We start from the raw sequence: 15,951 nt of genomic DNA, 5'->3' as shown, positions 1-15,951 counted from the left end.
GAGTATGTTACACATGCTCCTCAAAAGGCAACAAAAGTTTAACCATAGACCACAAGGGGATATGCCTGATCTAAACCATTCTGATGCCCCTTAAAAATGCAACACTGCGAACTAACTCTTTGCAAAATGCCAATCTTGGAGCCAGAGCTCACTCAACAACAACTGCACAGGCACGAATTCACTGACAGCATCACTGAAGGCTCTCATAAATATGATCTCAGAGCAGCACACCTCAAAGAGGAAATCCTAAACACCAGCAAAAGTTATAAAAGGCACATTACGTTCAACAATGTAAGCGAGGGGTAAAGCATTCTCTCTGGCTGGAGTAACAAAGCACAAAAAGAAGCCAGTCCAGAGCACATTTCATTAAATCCATCCTATTGCTTCTAACAAAACCGCTGATTACCAAGGCATGGTGAGCTGATCAAGTAACACCATCACTCTCTTTCAACAGAGAAACTGTTTTGCCATTTGTAAACTGAAAACTGTATGTTCTCAATATTTCCTCTGATGCATGTGTCTCTTTCAAAAGCAAAGCCACAGCATATGCCAACAATCAAACCATTGACTAGAAAATATACACTAATTGACATCGAGGGCTCTCTGTCTATAGGTGCCCGGCTTTAAGCCACATTCAAAATACGTAACTAAATTAAATATCTGCTCCATTTCCATGGTCCTCAGTTTGGTTTATCCAGATCCTCCACTGATTGAATCCACACTAGTACAAATTCCAAGCAGAGACACACACACACAAAGAATAAGGCATAAGTCAGAAGAAAGATGACAGAGACCTCAAGCCCTAGAATCACAAAGTATCCTGAGTTGGTAGGGATCAATAAGGATCATCCAGTCCAATCCCCAGCCCCACAAAAGTCACCCCAACAATCTCATCCTGTGCCTGAAATCGTTGTGCAAAAGCTCCTGGAGCTCTGGCAGCCTTTGGGTCATTCCCATTCCCTATTTTCACAGTACAGTAGAAATAGCTCTAATGCTTCTAACAAGTTGGTCCAGCAGGATGCAGAACAAACGTTGCATGATGCAGTCAAAAAAATCACCAATCCAATACAAACTCCTTTTATTCCCTGTTGGTTAAGAAAAGCTCAAACACAACTTGCATCAGCACAGGAGTCCCATCACTCCATGCCCGCTGTGCAGAACAGGTGCTGTTCACCCTCTGCAGATAACACAGAGCACACCTCTGCATCATGAAAAAGTGAGCTTTCAAAAGACACCTGGGCACAGCCTCGTGCCTGATCCTAATCAAGTCAGTACTGCTGGACAGCAGCGCAGCACACAGAGCAAGGATTAAGGATCAGACTGGCAGTTTCACTAGTTTTCAGGTCTTGGCTGGTTCTTTTCTCTCATTTTCCCCTGAGACTTCAACTTCATTCTCTTCAGTAGAAGGCATTCATTCACTATTCATTCATGTCCAGAGAAGGGAATGGAGCTGGGGAAGGGGCTAGAGCCCCAGCAGCAGCTGAGGGAGCTGGGAAAGTGGATCACCCTGGAGAAAAGGAGGCTTAAGGGGGACATTCTGGCTCTGCACAACTCCAGCACAGGAGGGTGCAGCTGAGGAGAGTTGGGCTCTGCACTCAGGGAACAGGGACAAGATGAGAGGAAAAATCCTCTAGCAGCTCCTGGGGAGGTTAAGGATATTGGGAAAAAGATTTCTTCACCAAACAGGTGGTCAGGCACTGGAACAGGCTGCCCAGGGCAGTGGAGGAGTCACCATCCCAGCAGGTGTCAAAAAGATACATCAATACAGCACGTGGGGACATGCTTTAGTGGCAAACATGGCAGTGATGGATTAATGGTTGGACTCAATGACCTTAAAGGTCTCATCCGACCTCTTAACAATTAACCTCTCTTAACAATTCTATTATTGTAATTCCCTGAAAAGAGCAAGCTTGGCATTTCAAGAAGTAAATATTCTGATAGGCCTCCTTGTCAACTTTCCTCCACATTTCTGTGACAATTCTCTTTATAACAAACACTATCGCCTCAGTTAAAGTGAGATAAAGATGTATAAAATATTCATGGCTCCTTCTTCATTTCATTACCATGCATTCTCAGAAAATAGTTGTTTTCTCCAGATGAAAACGGGACACTGTATCAGTCTTGGAGGGACTCAAAGTACTTGAGGATCTGCATCAAATATCTGCTTTTTATACAGCAGTAAGAATTTGATTTGTGTGCATTTAAACCAATCCAGGAGATGCATGCAGCAGCACAAATTCCTCTTTTCTTTCCATACCACAGAGCTCCCATCAAGACCTGTAGCCAGTGTAGCCTTGTGTTAAACAATTACTGCCATGAAGAGGATTAACTGGGCTTCTCCATGTGATTTTGTGAAACTTATGCTGCTGTAACTCCTGGGAGATAAGTGGGAAAGAAGTGTGGAACTGTATGGGAGTGTGGAAAAGAAGACAGGAAGGTGAATGAGGAAGTTTCTTTGTTTAAAAAGTGGTTAAGAAACTGGGAGATCTCTCTGAATTGTCACGTACCTAAAAGTTGAGTTAACAAGGGTACTGTGAATTCTACACAACAGGTGAAGTATCCTCTATGCAAACTCCAGAAGCTCTAGGGAAAACACACTGCTAACAAACAGCAAGGCTCATCTGCTAAGTGACATCAGTAGTAATTAATAGGGACAGATTAGCACAGGAATACATTGTTAAAGAGCTGCAGAGTTTTAACCACCCGGAGCTGAGGAGAGCAAAGCAAAATAGAACAAGTAGCTTCTAAGTTCTATAGGCAACAATTTCAAATGTAACATGAAAAATAATTTATAATTCAAAGCAGAAAAGAATTATGTATTTGAGGCATTATATTTTTCTTTCTCAAGGAAAGCGTATCTACTGTATCCTCAAATAAAAACAGGGAGAATAATCCTTTCCCTTGCTAGAAGGATTCAGGAATCAGAGGGGAAATTCACCCTTGTGCATACCTTCTGGGCTGGACATGCAGAGTTAAGACAGCAGAAGAATAAATTGTAGGTGATGTTCTAACAGGCTTTTGGATCATGTCACAATGTTTTGGCTGCCTCACAGATTTTGGAGCTTCTGGCACTGGTGATACTTACTGTCTTCTGTATTCTATATAAGCAGCCACTTTTAGCAGGGACCTCAGATAAATCCCTCTAGAGGAACAAGAAAATATCCATGCAATCACAGGGAATTCATTTTATAGATATCACAATGTCTCCATTAAGGGTGACAATAAGGTTTCAAACACTTGTTTCCCACATGGTCAGTAGAAATATCCCAGAAGCCTCAGAGATAGAAAAGATCTGTAAATGTTTTAGACTTCATCCTTATCAGCCCAGAGCTGTTCACTTACATGGTATGGGTGATAGCCACTCACCTGGTGACAGCAACAATAATACTTGGTAGTGGTAATAACACAGCAGTTTTTGAGCCTTAGGGAAGTAGTATTTCCTATTTCCCACTGAAATTGTCACCAGTGAAATTAATAGCAATACTTTATCAGTTTTAGCACAAAAGAGACAATTCCCAGTTTCTATGCCCAGGTCTGCTTATCATTTGCTCTCAAGACAGCACCAAACAGTTGTACCTTTACACTGCATCTCCTAAAATACCAAGGAAAAAGCTCAGAATTGGGATGTGCACTCATTATTGCTGTCACTGTGTATCTAAGTTCAAAATAAACCAGCCTCCAGAAAACCCCAAATCCTTACACATCCTTAACTTGACAGATGGGATGTTCACAAATTTAAGGCCACCAAAAAACACTGCTCTGACAGATCAGCTGTGACAGCTTTAACCCAGTATTTTGTGATCCATCAGAAGAAGAGGGAGATGAGACTTCCTAAACTGGCACATTTTTTTCCCACTTTTGATTTTGGTAACAATATAAAAGCCACTCAACTCTCAAATAACACAACTACTTGAATTAAGTGGAGAGGATAATTTTCTTGGCCTCTGATCTTACTTTTGCCAAAGAGAGTTGAGGCAATTTTTCTTTATCTATCTGTCATGGTTTGACACTGGCCCAATGCCAGAGACTCACAAGAGTCCCTCGCTCACCCTTCCCTGCTGCAACTGGGCAAAGGAGAGGGAAAAAAAGTTAACAAAGGCTTCATGAGATGAGATAAGGACCATGAGAAAACACTTCAAGGACAAAACAGCCCAACTTAAGGTTGCAAAGTGAAATTTACTACTAACAGAATCAGAGGAGGATAATGAGAAGTAAAATAAGCCTTTAAAACACCTTTTCTTGCCCCATCCCCTCCCTCCCACCTACAGCACAGGGGACAGGGTGTGGGGGTTTGGGTCAGTTATCAGCAAGATTTTCTTCCACTACTCAGGAGACGAGTCCTTCCCCTGCTGCACCTTGGGGTCCCTCCCTCCCACGGGAGGCAGCTCTCCATGAACTCCTCCAGCATGGCTCCACTCTCATGAGCAGCAGCCAAACCTCACCTGCCACAGCTGAGTCCCTACACAGGCACACAGCCCTCCCAAAACTGCTGGGACCTGGGGCTCTCTTTCCATGGGCTGCAGTCCTCCAAGGACAGGCTGCTCCAGCCTGGGAGCAGGGTCCCTCTCTCCACTGGGTCTCCCACTGGATCACAGCCTCCTCCAGGCATCCACCTGCTCTGGCATGGGCACCTTTCCAAGGGCTGCGGGGGGATCTCTGCATCCCTATGGATCCCCATGGGCTGCGGGGGGATCTCTGCATCCCTATGGATCCCCATGGGCTGCGGGGGGATCTCTGCATCCCCCGTGGATCCCCGGGGGGCTGCGGGGGGATCTCTGCATCCCCCGTGGATCCCTGGGGGGCTGCGGGGGCACAGCTCATCCACCATGGTCTCACCACAGCCTGTGGAGGAATCTTGGCTCTGGCACCTAGAGCACCTTCTCCGCCTCCTTCTCCACTGACCTTGGTGTCCTCAAGTTGTTTTCTTTCACAGGTCCTCACTTCCTTCTCTTCTCTGACTAGAAGCAAAAACCCATGACCATGAAAAAAAAAATTAAAACCCCATGTTTTGATTTTCTTCTTAAATACATCATGACAGAGGCATTACCAGCTTCTCTCATTGGCCCAGTTTTGGCCAGCAGCATGTCCAGCTTCAAAGCCATCAGCTGACACAAAGCGCTGCTGGACACAGTGGAAGCTTCCAGGAGCTTTTCACAGGAGCCATCTTTGTGGCCCCTCGCTACCAAAAACCAGGTCATGCAAAACCAATACATTATCCTAGAAAAACTATGGGATTTTGATAAGTACCCAGTTTTCACAAAATATTTGCCCACAGAAACGTCACCAGTAAGCAGTTTATTTCTTCTGGGCCACCTAATAATTTGTCTGGTTCAAACAGCAGACAGTTTTCAAACAGTTTAAGCAGTTTTACCTACTAAGGAAGGTAAGGAGGGCCCTGGAATGTGAACAGGAACACAGGGTCATAGTCCTCTTCATCTTTCAGCTGTCTCCCTTTTCATTACAATCATAAAATCACAGGCTGGTTTTGGTTGGATGAAATCTCAAAGCCCATCCAGGCTCACCCCTGTCATGGGCAGCTACATCTTCCACTAGCCCAGATTTCTCCAAGACCTGTCCAGGGATCCAGGGGCAGCCACAGCTTCTGTGATACCAATCTCTTCTCGTGCTGCCCCCATCCCCTGTAAAATTACTACTTCCATGGTGTGGGTAAACTCACATACCAGTACAGAATACCATATTACCCTTAAACTTGCTCTCCCTGATTTGAAAACCACTGCTGCAGTAGTGTTTCTCTATAGCCATGTTCCTGGTCTTTACCAAAACTAATAACAAGTCCTGAACCACTTCTTCCACCCCAAAAAAGAAGCAGAGGGAATGCTGAAGACCATGCCCCTCTTCTTAAGGCTATACCAGAAGGGCCATTCTTCATCTTCTCCAAGTGATTTACACACATTCAGCCTCTACCTGAGAAATTTGGACACTCATAAATCTGAGAGCAAAGTCCAAGGCCAAAGACCTCAAGTGACAGAAGAGTGCAAAAGTGCAGGGCAGCACATGGGACAAGAGCTATTGGGAGAGTTAAATGTGAGAGGAAGAGGTGGTGAGGCAATGATACCATCCAGCTGTGGGTACAGCAAGGACACAGGAGTGCCTTCCCCTCTCCCTTCAATATCCATCTGCATAGCCATAGTACTTTTTCTGTCAGGAAGTACAAAAAACTTTAACTCCATTAATAGCCTAATTTTCATTTCATAGAATTCCTCCTCTGGAAAAAACATTACTTCTTCATTATAACTTCTAAAAAAACCCAGCAAACCTGCAAAACCCAAAGTTCCCAGGCTTTTCATATGACCTCCTGAATTTGATCCAAGCTAATATGTGGCTCAGCAACCTAACCATGTTATGGACACAGCCCTGCCAGTCTGTTAAAGAAAGGAGACTCCAGTTAAACTTAACTACATGCAGAACTATGTGCATAACTTCAAGACAGAACAGAGCTTTACTCTCTCAAGAGAGGAGTAGGATTAAGGGGGAAAAAAATGTATTCCTAGTTCTAAGCACTTACTATGTGGCTTAAGTTCAGCATTATTTTCCCATTTAAACTAAGCATTATTAATGTTTCCCCTTTTCTCACACAGCATTTCCTTTTTGATTTGTTAGAAAAGGAGATGATCAGAGTTCTGTAGATATCCAGAACATGAACAGGCAAACACCATCCTCTAGCCTAGGAAGTCCAGAGGTTACATATTCCCTTCATTTTTGTCTTAATTACTGGAGTTTGGTCTATAGAATAGTCATTCACACTAAAGCAATGCTTGATTAAATCACACAGAGTGAGTTATGACTGGTATAACTCCATTAGCTTTACAGAAAAATACTATGGATGAATTTGTCCTCTCAGGCTTATTTTCCATTCCAAATTCCTTAATGGCATAAAGAAAAAATAGCAAAGCTGGACACAGATGTTAAATAAAGACATTCCAAGTTCCCATTTCCACAGGATACAATGGGATTTAGTAGGACATCAGGACCCACAACATGCAACTACAAAAACATTTGCTGATCTTCAGCTTTAGCTCCAGTTCAAAATTGTCGTGTGCCAACTCTTCTTAAATTTGGGACAATTTTCTGCCCCCCACACCAGTTTTTCCATTGAACACAAGTCTGGCAAGAGATTTCTTAATCAACAGCCCTTTTCACTATCTACAAGCCTTCTGTGATCACATTTAGGCATTGAAAGCCCACAATAAAAAGTCTCCTGGTAATCTGCTAAAACACTGCACATGCTTATTCACAAAATAGAATCCAAAGCAAAAAGATTTTTCCAAAGTTGAACTCTGCATCCCACCAGATGGTACGTGGTATAGGAATGTGCAAGCCATAACAATTATTTTCCGTAGGCCACAATTCTGTGCCAAAAGCCTCGTGTTTGATACTAAAAATATACTTTTATTCCTGTTTTACCAAAATGCCACTTCAGCAGGGAAAACACTACATTTAGATCTACCATCACACACCCCAGTACATTGGCATATCATAATCATAGAATCACAGAGTCATTCAGGTTGAAAAACACCTTTTAAGGTCTTTTTAAGGTCCTCAAGTCCAACCATCAACCCAACACCACCACCACCAATAAACCTTGTCCCCATGTGCCACATGCACTTGGTTTTTGAACACCTCCAGGGATGGGGATTCCACCACCACCCTGGGCACCCTGTGCAAATGCTTTACAGCCCTTTCTGTGGAAAGGTTTTCCCTAATGTCCAACCTGAACCTGCCTTGGCACAGCTTGAGGCCGTTTTCCCTTGTCCTGTCCCTGTTCCCGCCGGATGTCCTCTCCTGTTCTGGAGCTCTGCAGAGCCACAAGGTCCCCCTGAGCCTCCTTTTCTCCAGGCTGAGCCCCTTTCCCAGCTCCATCAGCTGCTCCTGGTGCTCCAGCCCCTTCCCCAGCTCTGTTCCCTTCCCTGGACAAGCTCCAGTGCCTTGATGCAGCATTAGTATGCACCACTTTGAGTCATTTAAAAATCCTCCCAGATTCTGCTAGACTACATTTATACCAAATTATTTGCAATCCAGCTGTACCCTGTGGGATGTCAGGTGTACTCTGCAACACAGACTGGGAAAACAACAGAGTTTGAAACCAAATCCACACCCAATTTAAACTGCAATTACTTATCAATAGTGTATCTGCATCAGGGCACCTTTATTCAAAGAGAAGCTCCTTGGATCTGAGCCCCAACTGCATCTGTATCCTTTGCAGAGTCTCACCTTCCCCTAGGGACCACAGCACCTCATGAAAATACCCAGAAAATCTGCCTATGAGGCAGCTACATGTAAAGCTCTTTTTTAAATAGAAGAATTGCATAGATAATAACATAATTTGTAAAAAAAAAATAAAAAATAATAAAAAGAATAGCTTCATGCTCATTAATTCAGTTGAGCAACCTTCAGAAAGTCCAGTACTAGGTAAACTAATTGGATGCTGTGAAATACTTGCCAAGCAATGTTTTATGAGATTCTTGAGTAAAGTTACTTCTCTACAGATAAAAAAAACAGACAAACAAAAAAAAATAGGTTCAATTAGTCAGAACAGTATTTCTTGCATTTTCTTTTCAAGTGCCTCAGCTTGGTCATCATCAGATGTATGGTACAGATGACCAGCAGTCATCTGGACCTTACACATCCATAAAATTCAAGATATTGGCCTGTAGTGTGTCTGTCTAACTCTGAGAAGGACCAAATAAATAGTTTTCAGAAACTAGGACAAAATGAAGTTGAAAACTGTACATCCTGCACTTTGACAGAGCTCCCTGCCCTCCCAAGTTATCCATCACACTAAGAAGTAAGCCCCCCTCAGGGAAGTTGGGCTTCCACACAGAGAGGTGTAACAGGATACTCTGAGGCACGTTTGCCAGCAGCTCTGTGCTGTACAGGTCAGTTCTCTGCAGGTTTAAGTTCCTGTCATTCCACTGAATGAAGTCTAACATCCGCCAAGGAAAAGGATCTCCTTGGAAAGGGATCTCCTCCAAGGAAAAGGATCTCCTGCGAAGAGGGGGAATGGGGGAGGAGGCAAGGAAGCAAGGAGTCAGTCAGTGGGAAAAAGTGACTCAAGCAGGGGAAGGTGGCAGTGGATTTGCTACTGGTGAGGTTTGTACAGAGCAAGGAGGGGTGGCACAGCAAAGCATGGTCAAAGGAGTCAGTCTGGAACACAAACAGAGAACCTGGAGAGGCAGTGGGAGCAAGAATGTGAGAAGGATGGAAAAAAGGACTTAAAAGGTGAAAATGTGCAGAAGAAAAAACTGAAAAATTGAAAACATATGCGATGAGAAAGAAAAAAGGAGCTATTGAAACAGAGGACATGAAAGTGGTCTGTGACGAAAACTAAGCACAGGACTACCCGTGAGAGAAAGCTGAGACCTCTTCTTACTGAGGATGCACAAGAACAAAGGACCACCACACAAATCTGCAAGCTAAAAGTACACCACACAAGATCTTCTTGCTCTCGTGGATGGAATAGTTACCCAACCACTGAAAGAAAAAAAAAAAAAAAAAAAACTATCAACTCCTAGACTGAATCCCTTTCTGTTCACTGAGGTGAAGATGTACTATCACTGGAAGAAAACCACAACAAAACACTCCCAACCCATCCTATTGATCTGGCCATTCCATGGAAAAAGAGCTCCAAAGAGATCTATCAGCTTAGGATATAAAAGAGTTCTAGGTTCCACACTTGACCCAAATCTTTCCCTTCTTGTTTATTTCTGTGGCATAATGCTTTTTAATTTCCATACAAGATTGTTCCATCAAAAAAAAAAAAAAGGCAGGGAAGAGACAGGGTGAACAGAGGGAAAACAAAAAGAAAATTACATCAAATGTAGAAACAGTAAGGATCCTTTTGTGATAGAACACTCTGATACTACAATGAAGAACTACTTCTAAGAAAAAAATAGAACCTGTACAAGTTATTCCCTCTAATTTTCTAAGCATTTAGTTTAAGGTATTTATACCAATAGCAAAATATTGTCAGCAGAAATATCTGTTACTGGGGAAGAAATAGAAAATATGTCCTTTTTTTTTTTTTTTTTTTTTTTTTGATGACATCCCTGCAAAACTGGAACTCTTAAGCATTGAGTTTGGGAATATCATATTCTGAGATATTACATGGGAACTAAAGCCAAAAGGTAATTTTCAAGGGCTTTTTCCCACTTTCTGATTTATTTTTTTAAGGGAGTTTTTACTGCACAGTACAGCACATTATCACCAGCCTGGGGCATCCTGTTCCTACTTCCTCTTCAAGTCAACAGAATAATTTGACAAAGAAAGAAGAAGGAAGACAGAGAAAATTGATAGGAAGGGAACAAAAAGCAGACGCTGAAAGAGAGGAATGCATGATGTATAGCGGTAGATGGAAAAAAGGCGAGGGAAAGAAATAAGACCCCAAACAAAAAAAAAAAAAATACTATGTAAAGCTTCTGGATCATTTCATTCTAAGTTTCTGAATGTAAACAGGGGATAATAAGACAGGAGGAAGAGTGCAACTGCATTATGCATGTTCTTAAGCGCACTCCCATAGAAGGGCATTGGAAAAAATCTCAGTAGCACCGTTACACGTGCAGTTCACTGACGCTACTTCAGCTCGTATCAGAACAATTAAGGGGAGCAACTGATCCCTTAAGATACTCTGGTGCACAAAGCGCACTTAGAGCCAGCTCCAGTCTATCCCGAAGGCTTTGGGAAGCTTTGTAGAAAGATAGGGAGGTGGTAGTCATGTAATGTTTACTCGCCCTCGGCAGAGAAACGCGTGCGGCACGAAGGACTACGATGGGACAGAAAAACTTAGGCTCTAGTCTCTACAAGCGCAGGAAACCCAACCTTTTGCCAGCCCTCGGGAGCTCCCTGCTGCCCTTCCCAGCTCCTGCCCGCCCCGGCCCGGGCGCCGCTCGGCCCACCGAGGGGAATGCCCTACCGGGGTCGTGGAACGGCACCAGCGCGAAGTTGTACAGCGGCCGCTTGGGTCTCTTCAGCGATGTCTCCAGGATCTTGGACGCGCCCTCGATAACTTGCACCAAGTCGTCGTACATGGAGCCGGTCACATCGAAGACGAAGGCCAGGGTGGAGGCTCCCTCGGGCACCGCCTCGGGCTCGGGCACGGCGCGGGCGCTTAGGGCGAGCAGCAGCACCGTGCCCAGCAACCCGGGGCTCCCACCGACGGTCATCGCGCCGGCACCCGCGGCGGCCGGCAGAGGCACCGGGGGAACGGAGACAGACCGCGGAGAGCGTGGGGACGGACCGCGAGGACACACCGGGAAGGGCGGGGGAAGACTGCGGGGAGCAAAGACCGAGCGGGGAGAGCGCAGCCCGTCGCCCACCGCCCGCTCCCCTCAGGCACGGCGCAGGAAGCGCCGCCGCTTTTGTCTGCGCGCGGCTGCGGCCCCGCTCCGCCTTCCCTACCGGGCAGGGCTGGGGCAGCGCCGCCCCGAGGGACAGGGCTGAGCCCCGGCCGTGCCGCGGAGCTGCTCCTGCCGGCCCGGGCTGGGGATGGAGCCGCGGCTGGCGCTGCGGGAGCACCGGCTGCGGATTGAGGCGGCGCCCGCCCCGGTCCCTCCCTCACCTGGGGTCTCCCCCTCACTCCGGGGTCGCCGTGCTTGCCTCAGGTTTTCTGCCGTCACCTTGGGGTCCCTCCCTCACCCTGAGTTCCTCCCCTCACCTGGCGTCCCTCCCTCACCCTGAGTTCCTCCCCTCACCTGGGGTTTTCCCGAGCCCCGCCGCAGCAGGACCTGTCCCTCACGGCCCGGGGTGTGTGCCCCCACCTGCCGCAGGTGAGGGTGGCGGTCCCGGCTCGTCCCAGAAGAGCAGGGTTAGATGGGATATCGGGAAGGAATCGTTCCCTGTGATGGTGGAGAGGCCTTGGCACAGATGCCCAGAGATGCTGTGGCTGCCCTAGGTCCCTGGAAGTGTCCAAGGCCAGGTTGGACAGAGCTTGGAGCACCCCGGGATAGTGGGAGGTGTCCCTGCTCATGGCAGGGGGTAGAACTGGCTTAGCTCTATGCTAACTTCCAACCCAAACCATTCTGGGATTTTTATTGTTTTATTATTGGAAACGTGATACAAGACTGAAATCACTCTGACATGGTGCTAGTGCCCTGGCTGTCCCTTGGCTTCAGTTACATGTCCACAACTACTAATGAAGCCCTCCTCAGTGCCCACGAGCATATCCTTAAATTTAATAGTTTAACGGGAGTAGGAAAGACTCCGGACTGTGACCAGGACCATGGCTTCGGGCACTGTCAGTTCCTGGTGCAAGAAAACCCTGGAAAACAAACGAAAGGAAGTGACCAGAGTGGAGTTTTAACCCTGCTCCGGCGATGGAAGAGATTAAAGGTTTTTTATTTCAGCCTTCTTTGTTGTTTAGGGATGCAGCAATGTCCCAGCAGGCATCTTTGGAAAACTTAGTCCTGACCCAATGCCACACAGAACTCTGTAGAGAGTCAGGAGCCAAATTCCCTTTTGCTCCAGCTCACCTCCAGCTCACCTTACACAGCACACCAGCTGCTGTGTAAGCCTCCTTTCCATGAGCTGCACCCTGCACTGTGGGGAATAACAGGATGTCATTTTAAACACCAAGTGGGAGGGAAATCCCCCAGCCTTTGCACAATGTTTGGTGCAGTTCAAAAAGGTAGACCATGAAGCAGGATTTACCTCATTAGTTTCCATCCTTATTTTACTAATCTTCGAATTGCTGCTAAAACTGCGCATTGTTGTGACTGGAAAATAAATCATGTAGAAACATTGCTTATCCTAATCAAGTTATAAGCCTGGAATTGAATTATAAAAAGCAGATGTTTACATTCTTTCTCCCCTTCAGCACTGATGTCATGAAAAGGAAACACATAACCAGAGCTGTGCAAAGCATTCGCAATAAAACCCCAAACCATGGAAAACTTGTCTCATCTCTAACTCTGCTAGCAGAAAACTAGGACCAGGTTTGTCAAGAATACTCACAAATTTTGTAAGAAGAGATGCATTCGTGCCATTAAATAGGAATATGTATTTCAACCATCCTAAGGACTTGCAGCATTTAGATTTAAGGATTGCCCTCAGTCCTTTAGGAAGACAAATTCCTGTTACATTTTGCATCATAAAGAAAGCCATAGTGTTCTTTCTGTCTTGAGTTATTTTTCAATTTGTTGTGAACAAGAAAGAACAAACCCAATGCCTGTATGAAAAAATAACCCTCTGGGGTACCTCGACCCTTCTCCCCTCCGTGCCCAGCCCACAGCCCCCAACCCTGATAATCCCCAGGTGTTCCTGTCACAGAGCACTCCCACAGTGCCATGGCCTGACCTCGGAGTGCCTGTGCTTCACTGTCATTCTGGCATCGTGTCAAAACCTTACTGTACAGCATGTCAGAAGGAACATAGGGATTTATTTTTTTTTCAATAGACAAATCTTTGGCAAACTATGAAAACCATTTCATTGGAAAAGAAGAAAAAAAAAAGTCATTCCTATTGCTACAGGACTTTCTTCCTGCAAATTTCAAAGGCCTGCTATGAATAAGTGTCAGAGCTTCCAAGATGCAAGGCTGTTTTATAGTGGAAAGTGTGAGGCAACCAAAATAAATATCAGTTTCCACTCTTAAAAAATCAAGATTTTGCTTTATGCTGTACCTTAAAAGCCATGTTCAGGGATGTGTTTTTTGAGACACATAAGTAGGTACACCAGAGAGAGGAGCCCTGGCTCTGCCACAGCAGGTGCCACCCTCATGAGGTCCACTGGAGTCTCCTTTGTATGCACAGATATTTCAGTTGTATTCTCACTTCCTAATTCTGAGCGTTTCTAACTTCACCTTGGTCATCTTTTTGTGCATGTTTTGGGGCTGGAATTTAACACTATGCAATTTGGTAGCATGGAAGAATACAACAGATGTGGTCTTAATAGTGTAAACCCTTGCCACCACACTCCTGTACTGTCACACCAAGTGTGGCCAAAGTGTGGGCCAGCTGACCTTTAGAGGTCCCTTTGAACCCAAACAGTCCATGAGTCTTTCCCTATGTATTTATCCTGGACACTTGTAAAGTATTAGCTGAGGTGGAATAAAGAATTAAGTTGTTTAATTACTTTTTCAAGCTCATCTCAGTTAAAACAAATACAATTTGTATATAGCTTAGAAGATTGGGAAAGAATACTTTTCACCCTTTGTGCTTCTGTCTGAATCTGCCCCATTTTGTAATTTGCAGCTAAAAGTTACTGTCCAGTGGCTGCTAATGAGAAAAGAGCTGCCGGTTTGATCCTCGTTTATAATAAACAAGACTCCACTTCAAAACTCAAGTTTCCATCTGAAGGAGAACATTGAAATTATTGTTTTTAAAGCTGATGCTGCTCTCTAATTACAGAGCAACTGCTGGTCCCAAAAGAGATGCTCCTTCTGGGATCCCATGGACCACTCGCAGCAGGCTGTGTCCACCAGAGCTCTTTCTCACGACACCTCTCTCCTGGCCAGCAAGTTCTGCACATATCCCAGATAATTTGGGCCACCTTGTCACAGACATTTGACAATATTTTGTTTCCTCTGGAACTCCACAAAGTTTTTAATACATTTATGCATTTAAAGCTTTTATTCCAACTCCCCCTACAAGTCCCATCCCTCCTTTTTTTTTTTTTCTTGCAAACTCGTGCAAAAGGAGGGAACAGTTGCTGTTTGTTTTGGATAGGTGGCTTTGGCTCTCCCTGTGGGAAGTGTGTGTATTGCAGAGTGAGATCTCTCCAGTTCACTGACCATATTTTCTTAGCCAGCCTTTAGTCCTGTCTTTGTATTTTATGTATGCAGACACTCTAGTCCTGCACATGAGAGTTGCAAATTCACTGCTCTAAAACTAAAAATAATCTTTTTTGTCTCGAAATTCTTGGATGCAGACAGAACCTATGCTTTTTTTGGCGAGGACAGGGTTAAAGTGCCATCCCAGGACAGGAATGCTACAACAGGAATTAGCAGGTATGTCAGGAGCCTGGAAGCAGGTAACGCAGCTCACTGGAGCTGCTGCTTATAGATCTGCACGGAAAGATAAGCAAGGTGCAGAAAAGAGGGCTGATAGATTAATCTGTGGTTATATTGTTACAATCTTCATATTCCTCTACAGAGACCCTCAAAACACCTGCACAACTTCTGGGGGAGATTTTGTAATGTGAATGCCATTATATGATGAGGGTTCAGACTCTGAAGGAATCAAATAACCCCTGACCCTTTTCCAGCCTGTGCCCTCTGGTTTTCAGCTGTGCAGCTGCTCTCACACATGGACAGTGTGTTTTTAGTACTTATCTCTCCGCTCTGTGACCAAGGCATTTCACTGGAGATGTTTAAAAGCTGTCCTGCAGACAGAACCAGAGAGCCTCTATACTGAACAGTCTCAAGGCCTTTCAGTCACAGAGGATTCACAGCTTCCTTACCTTTGAGGTAAGGAAGGTACCTTACCTTTGCCTACACTATAAAAACTGTGATTTAATATAAAAATGGGATATATGTAACTTTTGTTCTACTTGTGCCTTCTGACTCCTTCTGGCTCTTCAGAAGGGTGACACATTGTGTTCTGTTATCCAGAATCCAAATGACTAGAAACAACCTGCTCTAGGTTTGGGAAACAAATCCTTGGATTCTAGCATCTGTGTAGGAATTAAGGGTTTTATTACATAATACTGATGCTGAAGAACTGCAGGTTTCTGATCTCCACTTTCCCAAAAGGTTTGAATCTGAAACTAAGCTACAGGCTGTGTTCCCTGCTCCTACTCTACAGCTGTAAAGATATAAGCTGGGAATTGAAATCTGCTTTGAAATGTTCACACCTATAGTGTCTGGCTGAATCCTAGCCATCCTGTGTTTTACGGTTCCTGCTTTCTTTTTAAATTCAGTCTGCTCTAATATTGCATGGCTTTGCCAATTAATACTTTAAAATAGAATCAGAGTAGACAGGTGTTGGTAGTAATTACCTGTCT

At 44.8% G+C, this 15,951-nt stretch overlaps 1 protein-coding gene across 1 annotated transcript in view; it reads right to left on the bottom strand.

Annotated features, from left to right (window-relative positions):
- HMCN1 (hemicentin 1) overlaps positions 1 to 11,180 on the bottom strand; it is a 162,797-nt gene extending 151,617 nt beyond the window's left edge. Inside the window, exon 1 of the mRNA XM_062497861.1 lies at positions 10,931 to 11,180. Coding sequence (XP_062353845.1) covers positions 10,931 to 11,180 — 250 coding nt within the window. The remainder of the gene's footprint in view (positions 1 to 10,930) is intronic.
- Positions 11,181 to 15,951: the final 4,771 nt, after the last annotated feature.

The sequence above is a fragment of the Cinclus cinclus genome, chromosome 8, assembly GCF_963662255.1.
Source record: "Cinclus cinclus chromosome 8, bCinCin1.1, whole genome shotgun sequence".
Lineage (NCBI taxonomy): Eukaryota > Metazoa > Chordata > Aves > Passeriformes > Cinclidae > Cinclus > Cinclus cinclus.
The sequence above is the reverse complement of the archived record's forward strand: the minus strand, read 5'-3'. Positions and strand labels throughout refer to the sequence as shown.